Below are 16,400 nucleotides of genomic sequence, written 5' to 3' on the forward strand. Positions count from 1 at the left end.
TGGGCACACACGCGTGCGACCCTCCCCCGCCCCCGCCCCTCTCCTGGCACGCGATGGCAAAAAGGTTAGCCATCACTGGTATATGGTCTTCTGCTTGAGCAGGGGGTTGGACTACAAGACCTCCGAGATCCCTTCCAGCCCTATTCTTGATTGCCTGATAGAGAGGAGTGGTAAGTAGAGCAAAGAAGATTTCAAATTTTTGTGGGTTTCTGCAGCCAACGACAATGACCCCAGTGATGTCGTCAAAAAAGAAACATTGGCTGTGTATTGTTCAGTAAAAAAACCTTTCTGAACTTCCACAGATTACAGTGGGAATCCGGATCTGGCTTTTCCTGCACCTGTAAAGAACTAAATATTTTTTTCCTAACTAGCATTTCCCTTCCAAAGAATTTTGGTGGTGAACGGAGAGAGGCTTAGAAATTTATTTATTTATTTATTTATTTATTTATTTATTTATTTATTTATTTATTTATTTATTTATTTATTATTTTTTATTTATTTATTTATTTATTTATTTATTTATTTATTTATTTATTATTTATTTATTTATTTATTGGTTCGATTTATATGCCGCCCTTCTCCGGAGACTCAGGGCGGCTTACAATGCGCTAAGCAATAGCCTTCATACTTTTGTATATACCTGCTTAGTAGGGCTTTCGGCCCCCCCTAAGCGGTGTTCTTTTTTATACAAAGTCAGCTTATTGCCCCCACACTCCGGGTCCTCATTTTACCTACCTCGGAAGGATGGAAGGCTGAGTCAACCTTGAGCCTGGTGAGGTTTGAACTCACAGTAATTGCAGGCAGCTGGCAACTAAGTGCTACTTAACAACACTTTAGTCCGCTGCACCACCAAGGCTTTCAAATATGGTTGAAAGCCATCAAGTTACGTCCCCTTAACAGAAGACTGGTCTTTCCTCTATTGAAATGTATGAAAATCTTTATAAACACCCGAGGGATCTGAGCTGGCTATCATATTAGCAATTTTTCCCCTCGTCTTCTGCCTTTATAGATACGGACTCTACACTACTGGAACCGGAGGGGAAAACACAGCTCTCTACTTTACCGTTGCAGGAAGCAACTGTTGCTTCAAAAGAGGAAGCTCTAGAAGACGTCTCCGGTAACAAGACTGGTATTGTTGTTACTCTTTTTTTCAGATACATGAAACTCTTGGCAAGCAGGAAGCTAGTGAAGCCACAAGCATTCCTTGGATTTGGATAAAGCCAAACTGGGCTGGGTTCACACCTTGCCTTAAGCCATGGCTTACAAGTCACAGTGACTGACTTAATAGATCACACTAAAGCAGGGGTGTCAAACTCAAGGCCCGGGCGCCATATCCAGCCCGTGGGGTGCTTAGATCTGGCCCACGGGGCCACCCTGGAAATAGTGAAGGACTGGCTGGCGGGGTCTCTGCCAGCAAAAACAGAGTTCGTGAGGGGTGCGAACAGCCCTCCCGAGCTCCGTTTTTGCTGGCAGAGGGTGGCAGGAGGCTGTCGCAGCCGAAAACAGAGCTCGGGAGTCCGTTTTCGCTGGCAGAGCGCTCGGGCCACCATATGCCCCCCCCCCGACACAAGTGGTGTCCTGCTGGCCACACCCACCCTGGCACCCCCGAGGTCAAACACAACCCTGATGTACGTATGGAACTTGTCAATCATTCAGGTCGTCATGGTAGTCCCAAATGTACTTTTTCCAAAAGGCAACTGGACTTTCTTGGGTTTTTTTTTTTTTTTCTCTGAAGACATTTCGTTTCTCATCCAAAAAGTGTCAAGCTTTGGAAGCCATATGAGGCCGGAAGCTTCCATGCTGCCACCTTCTCCTGTGTGAGAAAGTAGGAGGGGGGATTTAGTAGAAGGGTTGTCTGAAGACATAATAGCATTCTTCCTGTCGGTCAAGGTCAGGCCGATCCTGCATCTGGAGCAGGGGTGGGTTCTAAAATTTTTTACTACTGGTTCTATGGGCGTGGCTTATTTTGTGGGTGTGGCTTGATGGTCATTTGACAATTCTTTAGGATTTAGCAGAGGTACTGGTCTACCAGGCTTTTAACTGCTTGCAGAGCTGTACCGGTCTACCCATTTGTTCTTGAAGCGTTCCGGTCTACCCATTTGTTTTTGGAGGCACCAGTCTACCCATTTGTTTTTGGAGCATTCCGGTCTATCCATTTGTTTTTGGAGTATTCTGGTCTACCCATTTGTTTTTGGAGCGCACTGGTCTACCACCACACTGCCTTTTAACACTGATCAGCTGTAGGGTGGCTCTTTGAAGCACCGTGGCAAGAGTTTAAACAGTTTTTTTCCTTCTAGCAGATCAGCTGGGACTCGGGAGGCAGCAAATAGATTGGGGGCAGGGCCAAATAAAAGGTAAGAAGGGGACGGGAGGGCCCAGAGAACTGGTTCAGTGACGTCATATCGTCACTGCTACCAGCTCGGCTGAACCAGGAGGAACCCACCACTGATCTGGAGAAGGAGTGGTCGGAGTGAGGTCTCGAGATGGGACGGATGGTGATTGGAGCATGTGATCAACTGAGGAGTGAGGGGATGGTTTTGGGGGGTTTGATTTACTGAGGGAAAACCCAGCCCTCTCAGATTCGGGTTTTCCCAGATGTGCCAGTTTACCTATTCTAGTAAATAGAACTTTGAAAAAAAAAATTTTTATTGAAAAAGTTTTCAATTACAAATTTGTCCCCCTTTCCCCCCCTCCTCCCTAACCCCCCTCACCACCCCACCACCCCTGTGACTTCTTCAAAAAAAACCCTGATACATAACAGATTTTATAATATTTTACCATCCCCTTACTCCCTCCTCCAAATACTGACCCTTACTTCTAATGATATTATTAATATTATTACTTCCCCCTCTTACCATGCACTTCAGAATAACATTCTATTATAACACTATATAATAACTTCTGATTTAACACAGTAATATTATTATAACTCCCAATTTAGCAATAATCTGCCTTTTTTTTTCCTCCTCCCCCATACTTATATCTATATATTAATATAACATTTCAAAACAACCTTCCACTTTAAAACTATATAATAAATCCTACTTTAACATTTAATCTTTTGTGTATATTAATATGACATTTCAAAGCAGCCTTCCCCATGAATTCTAGTTTTACATTTGTTCTGCTCTATCCATTTCCTCCACTCCCATAAATATATCTCTTAAGCATCCCTTTTCTTAATCTATACAATCAATACACTAGCCTATCTCCACCCACTTTCCTACAAAATTACCATACACAACAATTCTTAAAATCTTTGTTCTTCTGCCCATCCTACTAGAGAATATTCCCTTATATAGACAAAATCAATAACTTTAAACTTATAATCCATATAATATCTTCTTTGATGTCTTTCCATTGGATTGCTGACTCCATCATCCGTATTAGGGTAACATAACATCCCAGTTGCAACAGAGTATTCAAAATCCTCAGTTATCATCTGCCCCCATCAATAATGAATATCTTCGTATATATATAAAAAAAAAAGAAAACAACCACCCGAGTGACTTTATAATTGTATTCCATATAATATCTGTAATAGTGGCTTTCTTCAGGATTATTAATTCCCATCATCATAATGGGGTAACAACCAGATCTTCTGCATGCCCCAACATAACTCTCTTGCCTTATAGCTCAGCATAGATATAATATTTATAATAATAATTGCTTCAAAGTCTTTACTTGGAGATGGTGGGTTTTCTGGAACGCTGACAAAAAGCTTCTTGGATGAGAAGCGAAACGTTTTGAAAGACAAAAACCAAGAAGGTCCGGTTGCCTTCTGGAAAAAAGCACCTTTGGGACCAGGGGTGGGTATTCACTTACCTTCGCTACTGGTTCGCAAATGTGAGCATGCGTGCGCAGGGCCTTCCACACATGCGCAGAGCATCAAAAACATGGATAAATAGGACGTGATGACATCCGGGTGGGTGGGCGGAGCCACCAGCATCCACCGCTACCTGTTCGCCTGAACCGGATAGAACCGGCTGAATACCACCACTGTTTGGGATGTCCTCTTAAATAATCCCCCCCTCCCCCAAAGTTATAGTCTTTCAAGGCCCCAAGGAGTTCTGTAATAAAAGTAATAATAGTCATGAATAAAACAGTCTGGTCCGATTGCATAGCTCTGATCAGAGCTTTCTGGCAGTTCTTTGCAAGTTTTCCACTCATGCAAATGAGCCCTAGAAGAGCATCCGCAGAAGACGACCTGTTCAATGCTTATGACCAGTCATGAAATGTAAAATCTGTTAACTACCGGTTCTGTGGGCGTGGCTTGGGGGGGTAATATGACTGAGTGGGCGTGGCCAACTTTTTTTTTTTTTTACTTTTAAAACCATTTTTTCTACAACCTCTTCGGCTAAATAGGTTGTAAAAAAAATGCTTTTAGAGCCTCTGACGATCCCGGCTGACTTGCCTGATCGGCAGAGGCTTTCTTTATTTTTTTTTTAAGCCTCTGACGATCCCAGCTGACTTGCCTGATTGGCAGAGGCTTTTTTTTCTTTTAAAAACATTTTTTCTATAACCTCTTCGGCCCAAGAGGTTGTAGAAAAAATGCTTTTAAAAGCCTCTGATGATCCCAGCTGAGCCACACGATCATCAGAGGCTTTTTTTTTTTTACTTTTAAAAGCATTTTTTCAGCCAAAGAGGTTGTAGAAAAAATGCTTTTAAAAATAAAAAAAAAAAGCCTCTGATGATTGTGCGGCTCAGCTGGGCAATGGGCGGGGCAGGGATTTTTGCTACCGGTTCCCCGAACCACCCGCCTCCATCGTTACCGGATTGGGCGATCCAGTCCGAACTGGGAGCATTTCACCCCTGCTTATGACTCCTCTTTTTTGGCAGGTGATTCATCTTCATGTCAGGATCTGTCAAGCAGTGTCGTGTGCCAAAAGAACCAGGATATGTAAGTATCTGGTTTCAGAAATACACTCAAGTTACGGAAAAAAAGTCAAGATGGCGACTAATTTTTAGCCTGTTTTTTTTCTGCGTCTTGGAGCATTGTTCCGCTGTTCTAGATGCCACCTTAACATGTCCTATTTATTTATTTATTTATTTATTTATTTATTTTATTTTATTGAATTTCTATACTGCCCTACTCCCGAAGGACTCAGGGCGGTGCACAGCCATGAAATAAAACACATAGATATACAAAATTTAAAATCGAATAAAATGAATTAAATAAATTTGGCTGAATTAATACCCATTTTAAGATACCCAAATTTTAAAATACATTAAAAATTTAAAATTTACACTTAAAAGGGAGAAGATTTAGGCGAGGCCAGCTTGATGAAATAAAAGCGTCTTCAGCTCGCGGCGGAAGGTGCGCAGATCCGGAATCCTCCGTATCTCTGGGGGGAGCTCATTCCAGATCGTCGGTGCCCCCACAGAGAAGGCTCTCCCTCTAGGGGCCGACAGCCGACATTGTTTGGCCGACGGCACCTGGAGGAGCCCCTCTCTGTGGGAGCGTACTGGTCGGTGGGAGGCTGTTGATGGTAGTAGGCGGTCCCGTAAGTAACCAGGTCCTAAGCCATGGAGCGCTTTAAAGGTGGTAACCAGGACCTTGAAGCGCACCCGGAAGACCACCGGGAGCCAGTGCAGCTCGCGCAGGAGAGGTGTTACATGGGAGCTCCACGTTGCTCCCATAACCACCCGCGCGGCCGCACTCTGCGCCAGTTGGAGCCTCCGGGTGCACCTCAAGGGGAGCCCCATGTAGAGAGCATTACAATAGTCCAGACGAGTGCCACTGTTCAGGTTCTATGAATGCAAAGAATATCAAGCTTACCCCATCTTCTCACCCCCCTGGTATCCCAAGCCTCTCTTTTGTCTGGAATATTTGCGGGAAATATACGCTGTTTCCCCCAAAATAAGACATCCCCTGATAATAAGCCCAATCGGGCCTTTGAGCACATGGCAATAAGGCCAAGTGCTTATTTCAGGGTTCAAAAAAATATAAGACAGGGTCTTATTTTCAGGGAAACATGGTAGGTAGTCCTCGACTTACGACCACAATTGAGCCCAACATTTCTGTTGCCAAGTGAAACAGTTGTTAACTGAGGGTTTTGTTTTTTTTTAATTTGATTTATATGCCGCCCTTCTCCGGAGACTCAGGGCGGCTTACAATGTGTTAAGCAATAGCCTTCATCCTTTTGTATATTTATACAAAGTCAGCTTATTGCCCCCACAATCTGGGTCCTCATTTCACCTACCTTTGAAAGGATGGAAGGCTAAGTCAACCTTGAGCCTGGTGAGATTTGAACCTGCAGTAATTGCAGGCAGCTGGTCTTAATAACAGGGTGCTTTAGACCACTGTACTACCAAGGCTCTGTTTTATGACCTTTCTTGCCATAATTGTTAACCACTGCAATTGTTAAATTAGTAACCATCAGGTGCCGGGGAAACCAGGGAGATTCAGGCAGTTCAAATGACTATAAATATTTATTGAAAGCTTAAGCTCTCTACAAGAATCTGAGCTACTAACAGTCAAGGGAAAATCATGGGAATTAAGGTGGACTTGACTTAGATCTCTCGTGGGCACTCAAGGACTCATGACTGAGGGTTTGAGACCTGAGCGCCACGTGACGAGGTGAGCTCCCGTCCTCGCCCCAGCTCCTTCCAGCCTAGCAGTTCAAAAGCATGCAAATGCGAGTAGATAAATAGGTACCACTATGGTGGGAAGGTAACAGCGCTCCATGATGTCATGCTGGCCACGTGTCCATGGAAATGTCTTCGGACAGCGGTGGCTCAGTGGCCTTGAAATAGAGATCATCACCGTCCCCTAGAGACAGCAATTAAGGGAGTAAAATCCACAAGGACTCCTTTTTTAAAATTCTCCTCTAAAATTCCATATTTTGTGCTTTAGTCGATGTGCCATTCTGGTCACTTCAACTGAAAGGTCAGAAGTTTGTCCTCTGCCTGACAGCATAATGATTGGTCTGCAGATGTTCCCTTAGCGTAGACCTCGTTCCATCTTGTGAGGTCCCCAACCCCCTTGAGATGTTGGTGGTGCTGGGACTCCAGATCTTTTGGGCAGAATGGTTGTTAAATTAGGAGAATTGCAGTTTATCCGCGAAGACCTTAGAAAAGGATATTTTCGGTGTGTGTCTCTACTAATATTCTCTCTTTTGTTCTTCTCGTTTCAGTGGCTCTCCCAACGAGAAAGAAGTGGAGGTGAGCATATGTGTATTTGTTGCTTTTTCTACCTCCTCTTGGTATGTCTTCATATTTTTTAGCTGTGTTTCCAGGAAATGGGGGAAGGGGCAGCAGGATTTTGGGTGTGTAGAGTCCATGCTTTTAGTTTGAGCATCTGCCAGTATTTCCTAAGACAAGGTGGCAGGGTAGGACCTGGTTAACTGGAGACAGGATGTTAAGTTGAGCTTCCTTGCTCCATCTACCTAAATCCTATGTCAGTGTGATACTTTCTCCATTTGAGATAGGTTTGGGCCAGCAGTCGGCAATCCGCGGCTCTGGAGCCGCATGTGGCTCTTTCATCCCTCTGCTGCGGCTCCCTGTCACTCAAAATACAACCACCAATGTGCGAGACCCGCCGGCACGCGATTTATTGAGCTTTTCAACCCCGATAAGCCAACTGTGGATAAATCCAAGAAAAGAAAAGTTTTAGAAGAAAACAGAATGTTTAATTCAACTACATATGTTAGTTTTGTGGCTGCTCAGGGAATAGTCAGGCACGGGAAGGGTTTTGTGGCTCCCGGTGTTTTCTTTTCTGTGGGAAATGGGGTCCAAATGGCTCTTTGAGTGTTTAAGATTGCCGACCCCTGGTTTGGGCCATTGAAATTCATGATCGATCTAACAGAGATAGGTTAAGAAACCCTCAGTGTTGAATTAACTGGCAGGATTAGTGTTTAACTGAATGTAAATAAGGGAAACAAATAGTTTGTTTGGGCACTAGTGCCCTCTATTGCTTATTAAATTAACCATGTGCAGAATGATTAGATTTAGAACTCTTTGAATTCAAAGCTCTGATTCTGAGCAGGAAGCCGCTTTTCAGAGTGCAACACAGCCACTGTAAGTGTGAAAAGAGCCTCCCCAGCAGTTGGATGTGCGTTGTATCCCAAATGCCTCTGTTTCAAGAGCAGAACAGCATTCAAAAGTCAAAAAGTTTGGCGTGTGCTTGAGACAGCTGGCTTCACACTCCGAATGGTGGTTTTACGTCATATGGGGATTCTTTCAGAATTGAACTGGTTTGACTTGCAAGATTTGGCACCTCCTGCCTTGCCACCCAGATACAGAATAACAGAGTTGGAAGGGATCTTATAGATCATCTAATCCACCCCGTGATGAGGCAGGAGACCCTATTCCAGTGATGGCTAACCATTTTACCATCACGTGCCAAAAGCGGGGGGAGTGCAGGGGGGTTGCGCGCACGTGTGCCCACACCCATAATTCAACGCCCCACGCCCCCCGTGCATGTGTGTGCAACCCCCCCCCGCGCTTCCCCTGCTATTGGCACACAATGGCACGGTGGGACCGGAAGGCCTGTTTTTTCACCCTCCCCAGGCTCCAGAGCCTTTCTAGGAGCCCGGGGAGGGCGAAAACGGCCTTACCCAGACACACACACCCCGGAGACCCTCCTGAGGCCAGAAATGGCCCACTTCCCAACTTCCAGTGGGACCAGAAGGCCCGTTTTTCACTCTCCCCAGGCTCCAGAGCCTTTCTAGGAGCCTGGGGAGGGCGAAAATGGCCTTCCCCACCCCCGCAGAGGGCAGAAACAGCCCGTTTCCCAACATCCAGTGGGCCCGGAAGGCCGGAAAATCAGGTGGCCGGCACACGCATGCGCGCTGGAGCTGAACTACTGCAACGGCTCGCGTGCCCGAAGATATGGCTTCGTGGCATGCGTGCCAAAGGTTCGCCATCACAGCCCTATACCCATGTTGACGAACCTATGGCACGCGTGCCCAAGATGGCATACGAGACGTCACCCAACTCACCTGCAGCTGCATATGCGCATGTGCCCCAGCTGGTGTTTGGGCCTCTGGTGCGCATGCGCGCAATTCAGGGGACCCAGCTGGTGTTCGGAACTCTCCTGTGCATGAGTCCTTGCGCACAGCACACGCATGCATAGATGGCGTTCACGCATGGGCATTGCACGTGTGAAAACCACACACATACACAGATGTTGTGATTGTGTGCACGGTGGACAGAGGGGTGTGTGCGAAAGCCGTGCACATGTGCAGATGGTGTGGTTGCGTGTGCAGCGCACGGGGGAGGAACCGTGCATTAGTGCGGATAGCACACCGCACGCAAAGCGTGTACGTGTTTGGTACTCGGTGAGTAAAAGGTTCGCCACCACTGCCCTATACCATTTCAGATAAGCGGTTGTCGAGTCTCTTCTTGAAAGTCTCCAGTGGTGGAGCACCCATAACTTCTGAAGGTTGGTTGATTGTTCTCACTGTCAGAAAGTTTCTCCTTATTTCTAAGCTCAAGATCGTCCAGAATTCAACTTGAGATTCCTTCCTGCTAGAAGCAATAACAGATTATTGATTGATTGATTGATTGATTGATTGATTGATTGATTGCACGGAGAGCGATTAACCAGCTGGTAAATCTGCCTAGTAAGGATGTTTGCTCCTCTTCTGTTTTCCAGGCAGAATTTCTACGGCTGTCTCTTGGATTCAAATGTGACCTCTTTACTTTAGAGAAGAGAGTCAGGCTTGAAGAACGATCTCGGGATCTCGCGGAAGGGAGTCTGAATAAAGAAATTGCTGGCGCCTTAAAACTACTTGATGTAAGAAGGAGGGAGATGGATTCCGTTGCTTCAGGGGGTGAAGGCAGACCTAACTTCTAAATCAGTGCTTCTCAGCTTTGGCCATTCTTCAAGTGGGAGAGTAAAAGACAGCAGCAAATGTCCTGTATCTACTGTTATTTCCCTGAAAATAAGACCTAACCGGAAAATAAGCCCTAAGATAGATTTTTACTCCAAAAGCATTATGTTCAAATAAATTAGATAAAAATAAAAAAAACCATTTAAATTTAAAAAATCCGATTTAAATTTTTTAAAATCTGATTTTCATCCACCCTGTTAAGAAGATTCAGCTGTAGTCCATCTTCAGCCCCATAAGCTCTAGGTCAGTCTGTTCTCTCAGCCCAACCTGACTTACAGAATGGGGATAAAATGAAAGAGATCTCTCCCTTGAGTTCTTGAGAAAGAGGTAGGGTAGACATTTATTAAATAATAGCAACTTACATTGCTTTGCAGACACGGTTATGCAAATCTCTAGCCACAGTCAAAGAGGTTTCTCTGTACTGGATATGGGTGGACTTATTGATACGAATGGCAATTATACTGTTGAAAACAGAGGGCTCAAAAGTCATTTTTGGAGCTAAATGTTTGGCAGACGATTGTCCCGTTTGTTGTTTCTTCATTGGTGTAGAGTACAACACTTGTCTTCTGTTTTACATGGACATCCTGGATATTCTTTGCTCAGTCTTTAGCCTCTCTAAGCGAAGATAACCAGGTGCAGGAGATAGTTAAGAAGCTGCAAAAGAGTCTGGACCTACTGGATCAGCATGCCACCAGAATCGCTAGCAAAGCAGAAATGCTGGGAGCTGTTCATCAGGTAGGTTGCTCGATCCAAAATTGTAAAGAATCGAAAGGTCTTCTCCAAGCCGAGTTTGAGTCCTGGTGACTTCATGGATCCACCCGCTGTCTTTTTCCAATTTGCATGTGTGGGGAAGGCAATAGGGCTTAACACCCAAACCAATCTACATTCCTGATATTTCCTTGTCTCCTTCACAATGATAAATCAGGCCTCACTTAGATAGTCAACATCTGGCAGAGTTGGTTATATGTTGCCACCAGGCTGGATTTTATGGATGCGGCGTTCTTTCAGATAATCATGAAGAAAAAATATATATGCAGAATTGAATATTAGTTTAGTTTAGTTTAGTTTAGTTTTATTAAATTTATATACCACCCTACTCCCGAAGGACTCAGGGCGGTGAACAGGCACAGGATAAAATACAGAAATACAAAAGTTAAAAACAATTTAAAACCAAATTAAATAATTTAGCCCACGACAATTAAAATCCCAATAAATTTAAAACAAATTAAAATTTCAATTTAAAATTTAAAAGAAAGGGGAGAAAAATTAGGCCAGGCCGGCTTGCTGGAATAAGAGGGTCTTAAGAGCACGGCGGAAGGTGTGTAGATCCGGGATCCTCCGTATCTCCGGGGGGAGCTCGTTCCAGATAGTGGGTGCTCCCACAGAGAAGGCCCTCCCCCTGGGGGCCGCCAGTCAACACTGCTTGGCTGACGGCACTCGGAGGAGCCCCTCTCTATGAGAGCGTACCGGCCGGTGGGAGGCTATTTGTGGTAGTAGGCAGTCCCGTAAATAACCAGGTCCTAAGCTATTACCGTTGGTTGAGTTGGCAGGAGGTTGCCACCTCCTTGGAAGTCAAATCCGCTGGGATCAAATGAAAAGTTCTGTGAAAGTAGATTCTGGAACAGTGAGTCTCAAGCTTGGCAATTTTAAGATGGGTGGACTTCAGCTCCCAGAATCCCCCAGTCAGCATGGATCACTGTGGAATCCTAGGAGTTGAAGTCCACCCATCTTAAAGTTGCCAAACTTGAGAAATATTGTTCTTAGCAAATTCTGTTTGTAAATGATGATGGGATTTGGAAAGCTTGTGGAGCAAGGCAGCAGAGAAGTTAGTCAGAAAGAAATACGAACCAACAAGATAAGGAAAAGGTGATACAAACATAAGGATTTAATATTCTTGAGTTTCTAGTGGGGAAAAAAAATTATTGATTCAAATGAGCAAATTAAATCTCTACAAGCTTGAATAAATCTGCAAAGGCATTTGTGATGCAACCTTTGTGGCTGGTGTTGTCACACAACCTATAAAGGCATATACTGTATTCCCTTGATTGTCCTCTTTATTGTGTTGATAATAGTTTTAATCAGTTCTGATTTACTAGGACAGTCTGATGTTACAGAAGTATAATGGAGCTATTGTTCAAGAATTTTAGATACTGGATTTAGTCTAATGTGATTGGGAAGTTCTGGAGATCAATAGGAGCATCATGTCTTAACAATATTTTAGTTCACGTTGTAAGTTGTGAAGCAGCTTTTCATCTTACCCAAACGCTCTGCAGCCTAAATGTTCTATGTAACATTTTGCCTGAAGAATCATTCTGGCCTCTCAAAAATCTTATTTTTTTTTCTGTAGTTTTTGAAAGAATGAGCTGTTTATTTGTCATATTGGTTCCTCCAAGACAATATTCAAGACAACGTGTCCCAAGTAGAGAAGCTCCTAGAGTGTTGGTCCAGCCTTCGCTCTTGATTTGTAGAAAAGTTGGTACATACAATATGTGGAATTTGCTGGTCTTCCATTGAGTCATACACCCTGTTCCTTGACCGAGCGAAACAGGGCATCCTTCATTCTTACTCATCCATAAGGAACAAGAATTCTTTAGCAAGTGGTTGGCACTAAACTCCTGTTTCTACAGATCTTGCCACCATATTCTCTTCCTTAAACGCTATGTGGCATCCTTGTCCAACCTGATAATATTGACCGACCCTCCCCACCATCAATGTAGTTACAGAATCCAGGAGATCAGTGGTACCCAACTTTTGTGGCTTGGCGGCCCGGCTGGGTGTGTGTGTGTGTGTGTGTGTGTGTGTGGAGAAGGGAACTGGGTCACCCAGGTGACAGGCCAGCACACATGTGTGCAAGTGCCCACAGGCCAGTGTTGAAATTCAATTTTTTCTACTACCAGTTCTGTGGGCGTGGCTTGGTGGGCGTGTCAGGGAAAGGATACTGCAAAATCTCCATTTCCACCCCTCTCCAGGGGAAGGATACTGCAAGATCCCCATTCCCTCCCCACTCCTGGGGGAAGGATATTGCAAAATCTCCATTCCCACCCCACTCTGGGGCCAGCCAGAGGTGGCATTTGCCGATTCTCCAAACTACTCAAACTTTCCGCTACCGGTTCTCCAGAACCTGCTGGATTTCACCCCTGCCACAGGCCCTCTGCTCACATTAGTTAACCTGCACATGTGCACTCCAGCCAGCCACTCACGCAGCCCAATTCCGAATAAGTCACGGCCCGGTAGTGGGCCAAAACCTGGGGGTTGGGCACACCTGCAGCAGTCCATCATAAATCACAACTACCTGCCAGGCATGTTGTAGAGTCCCAATACTTGTTGACTTTGTTTCCACTCCTGGATCCTTGGAAGTTGCTTCTTTCTACAGATAGTCCTCGACTTACAACAGTTCATTTAGGGACCGTTTGAAGTTACAATGGCACTGGAAAAAAGTGACTTACGACCCTTTTTCACACTTACGACCCTTGCAGCATCCATCCCCCCACAGTCACATGGTTTACACTCGGATGCTTGATTCACTGACTCACATTTACGATGGTTGCAGTGTCCCCGGGGTCCTGTGATCCACCTTTTGTGACCTTCTGACGGGCAAAGTCAATGGGGAAGCCAGATTCACTTAACGCAACAGGGTTAACCACTGCAGTGGTCCACTTAAGAAACGTGGCAAGAACAGTCGTCAAATGGGACAAACTCCCTTACCGTATTTTTCGGATTATAAAACGCACCGGAGTATAAGACGCACTAAGATTTCGATGTGCCTCTCAGAGCACTCTGCAGGGCCCCCCCAAACCCTCTGCAGGCCCCATTTTTTCAAAAAACGGGCAACGCATGGGGGGTTTTCGGAGGCCTAAAACGGGCCCGTTTTTTCAAAAAATGGGAGTGTTTTTTTTTTAATTTTTTTTTTTTAAAATTTGATTTATATGCCGCCCTTCTCTGGAGACTCAGGGCAGCTTACAATGCGTTAAGCAATAACCTTCATAATTTTGTATATTTATATAAAGTCAGCTTATTGCCCCCACAAACTGGGTCCTCAATTTATCCACCTTAGAAAGGATGGAAGGCTGAGTCGACCTTGAGCCTGGGGGGAATTGAACTCGCAGTAATTGCAGGCAGCTGGATGTTAAATGCTGCCTTAGGAGGCATTAGTCTCCTATGCCACTCAAGCTCCTTTTGCCCTCGTTTTTGCCCTCCCCAGCCCCCAGGAGCACTCTGCAGGCCTCCCAAACCCTCTGCAGGCCTGTTTTTGGCGAAAACGGGATGCACGAGGTGGGGTTTCAGGAGGCCAAAAATGGCTGTATTCGGTGTATAAGACCCACCAGTATTTCCACCCTCTTTTAGGAGGGAAAAAAGTGTGTTTTATACTCCGAAAAGTACGGTAACAGATGTCTCGCTTAGCAACATAAATTTTGGCTTCAATTGTCATAACTTGAGAACTACCTGTATTTTTCTATGGCTATCCCTTAATGAGCCAATTCCTCTATGGCAGGGGTGGGCAACTGTGGCCCTTTTACAACCTGTGGACTTCAACTCCCAGAATTCTGGGAGTTGGCTCAGGAATTCTGGGAGTTGAAGTCCACAGGTCATAAAGGGGCCATATTTGCTCACCCCTGCTCTATGGCCATCCCAAAGTTAGCCCATCTGACTTATACAACCTTTTCTGGAGTCCTGGCAGAGTTCGAACAATAACCAGAGTACTTCGGGATGGCTTTGGTTACCCAGTCTTTGAATTCTTTCGCTCAAAAGAAGACGGGGGGGCTCGATGTGGTGCCGTGCTTATATAAGCCCACTTTCACCACCACCCCACCCCCAATGAAACAGTCGACGAACACAACACCAGTTGCCTCCTGTGTCCTTCCCTACCTTTTCTTCCCTAGGAAAGCCGGGTCAGTAAGGCAGTAGAAGTGATGATTCAGCACGTGGAAAACTTAAAACGTACATACGCAAGAGAGCACGCAGAACTGGAAGAGCTGAAGGAGCTATTACTCCAGAATGAGAAGTCCTTCAGCTCTATGGGGGACCGAGGTAACAGCCAAGGTGATGTGGACCGAAATGATGGTGACATCATCTCCCCTGCCTTTTTTCTCCAGGGCAAGATTGGTGGGCTAAATCAGGGGCTTCCACACTTGGCAACTTTAAGACTTGTGGACTTCAACTTCCAGAGTTCCCCAGCCAGCACCTGGCTGGGGAACTCTGGAAGTTGAAGTCCCCAAGTCTTAAAGTTGCTAAGTTTGGAGGCTCCTGATCTAAATAATCAGATGCTGAGTAGGGATAACTGTGTTGAAGTTCAATAATGCCATGTGTTGTGCATGCCCTAGGCCAGTGTTTCCCAAACTTGGGAACTTCAAGATGTATGGACTTCAACTCCCAAAATCCCACAGCCAGCCATGCTGGATGGGGAATTCTGGGAGTTGAAGTCCACACTTCTTAAAGTTCCCAAGTTTGGGAAACACTGCCCTAGGCTCAAATCAGGCAATAGCAATAGCCCTTAGACATATATACCGCTTCCCAGTGCTTTACAGCCCTCTCTAAGCAGTTTACAGAATCAGCCGATTGCCCCCAACAATCGGGGGTCCTCATTTTTAACCACCTCGAAAGGATGGAAGACAGAGTCCAACCTTGAGCCTGGTGAGATTCGAACTGTCAAATTGCGAGGCAGCCGGCAGTCAGCAGAAGTAGCCTGCAGTACTGCACTCTAACCACCGCGGCTCAATGGCGCCTCCTTCAGCTATTCCCATTATTACATGATCACGCCGGACTTTTTCTATGAAACACAGCCTCCATCCACCAACCCAACTAAATTGATTTTGACAAGGATTAAGGGAAGGGGGGGGGTGTAGTGCTTCCTAATGGACTCAGATTGTTGGGGGGCAATATGCTGACTCTGTAAACTGATTAGAGAGGACTGTAAAAGCACTTTGAAGTGGTATATAAGTCTAAGTGCTATTGCTAATGCGGGTTATATTTTTCTGATTTGTAATTCCAGAGCTGTCTGCAGAGGAGGGTCAAGATAGCCACAACCATTGAATCAAAACCCCACCTCTTTTAATGTAAATTGCCTATAAAAAGGGGGTTAGGTTTCAGTCACCGTTTGTAGCCATCCTCTTGACCTTCCCTTTGCAAAGATCCTGGACCTCCTTATATGGCAGGTTCCTCTGTTCGTGGGCGCCTTCTTGGTAGAACTGGAGTTGGATGACTATGGAGATTCTCAATTATACAGGCCACGGTTGTCCCAGAGGTGCCTTTTTTCAGAAGAACTATTTATTTTATTTTATTTTATTTTATTTTATTTTATTTATTTTATTTTTTATTATTTTATTTTATTTTATCTCGAATTTATATACCGCACCTTCTCCCGAGGGACTCAGGGCAGTGTACAGCCAGATAAAAACATACAATACAAACATTAAAAACAATTAAAAGGATATATATTAATTTGGCCCCAATTTAAAATAACAAAACAATTAAAAATTAAAAAATATTAAAAAAAATATGTTAAGCCAGCCCGGCTTGTTGAAAAAAGAAAGTTTTAAGGGCACGGCAGAAGGCACCGAGGTCTTG

At 44.9% G+C, this 16,400-nt stretch overlaps 1 protein-coding gene across 1 annotated transcript in view; it reads left to right on the forward strand.

Annotated features, from left to right (window-relative positions):
• The window catches only part of IRAG2 (inositol 1,4,5-triphosphate receptor associated 2), a 77,718-nt gene that overhangs the window by 50,160 nt on the left and 11,158 nt on the right, over window positions 1–16,400 (forward strand). The window contains exons 26-31 of the mRNA XM_070947171.1: window positions 1,010–1,129; window positions 4,840–4,900; window positions 7,137–7,164; window positions 9,599–9,739; window positions 10,440–10,571; window positions 14,717–14,864. Of these exons, the coding sequence (XP_070803272.1) occupies window positions 1,010–1,129; window positions 4,840–4,900; window positions 7,137–7,164; window positions 9,599–9,739; window positions 10,440–10,571; window positions 14,717–14,864 (630 nt within the window). The remainder of the gene's footprint in view (window positions 1–1,009; window positions 1,130–4,839; window positions 4,901–7,136; window positions 7,165–9,598; window positions 9,740–10,439; window positions 10,572–14,716; window positions 14,865–16,400) is intronic.

The sequence above is a fragment of the Pituophis catenifer genome, unplaced genomic scaffold (assembly GCF_029215685.1).
Source record: "Pituophis catenifer annectens isolate HBS135680 unplaced genomic scaffold, rPitCat1.0.hap2 SCAF_7, whole genome shotgun sequence".
NCBI classification, from domain to species: domain Eukaryota; kingdom Metazoa; phylum Chordata; class Lepidosauria; order Squamata; family Colubridae; genus Pituophis; species Pituophis catenifer.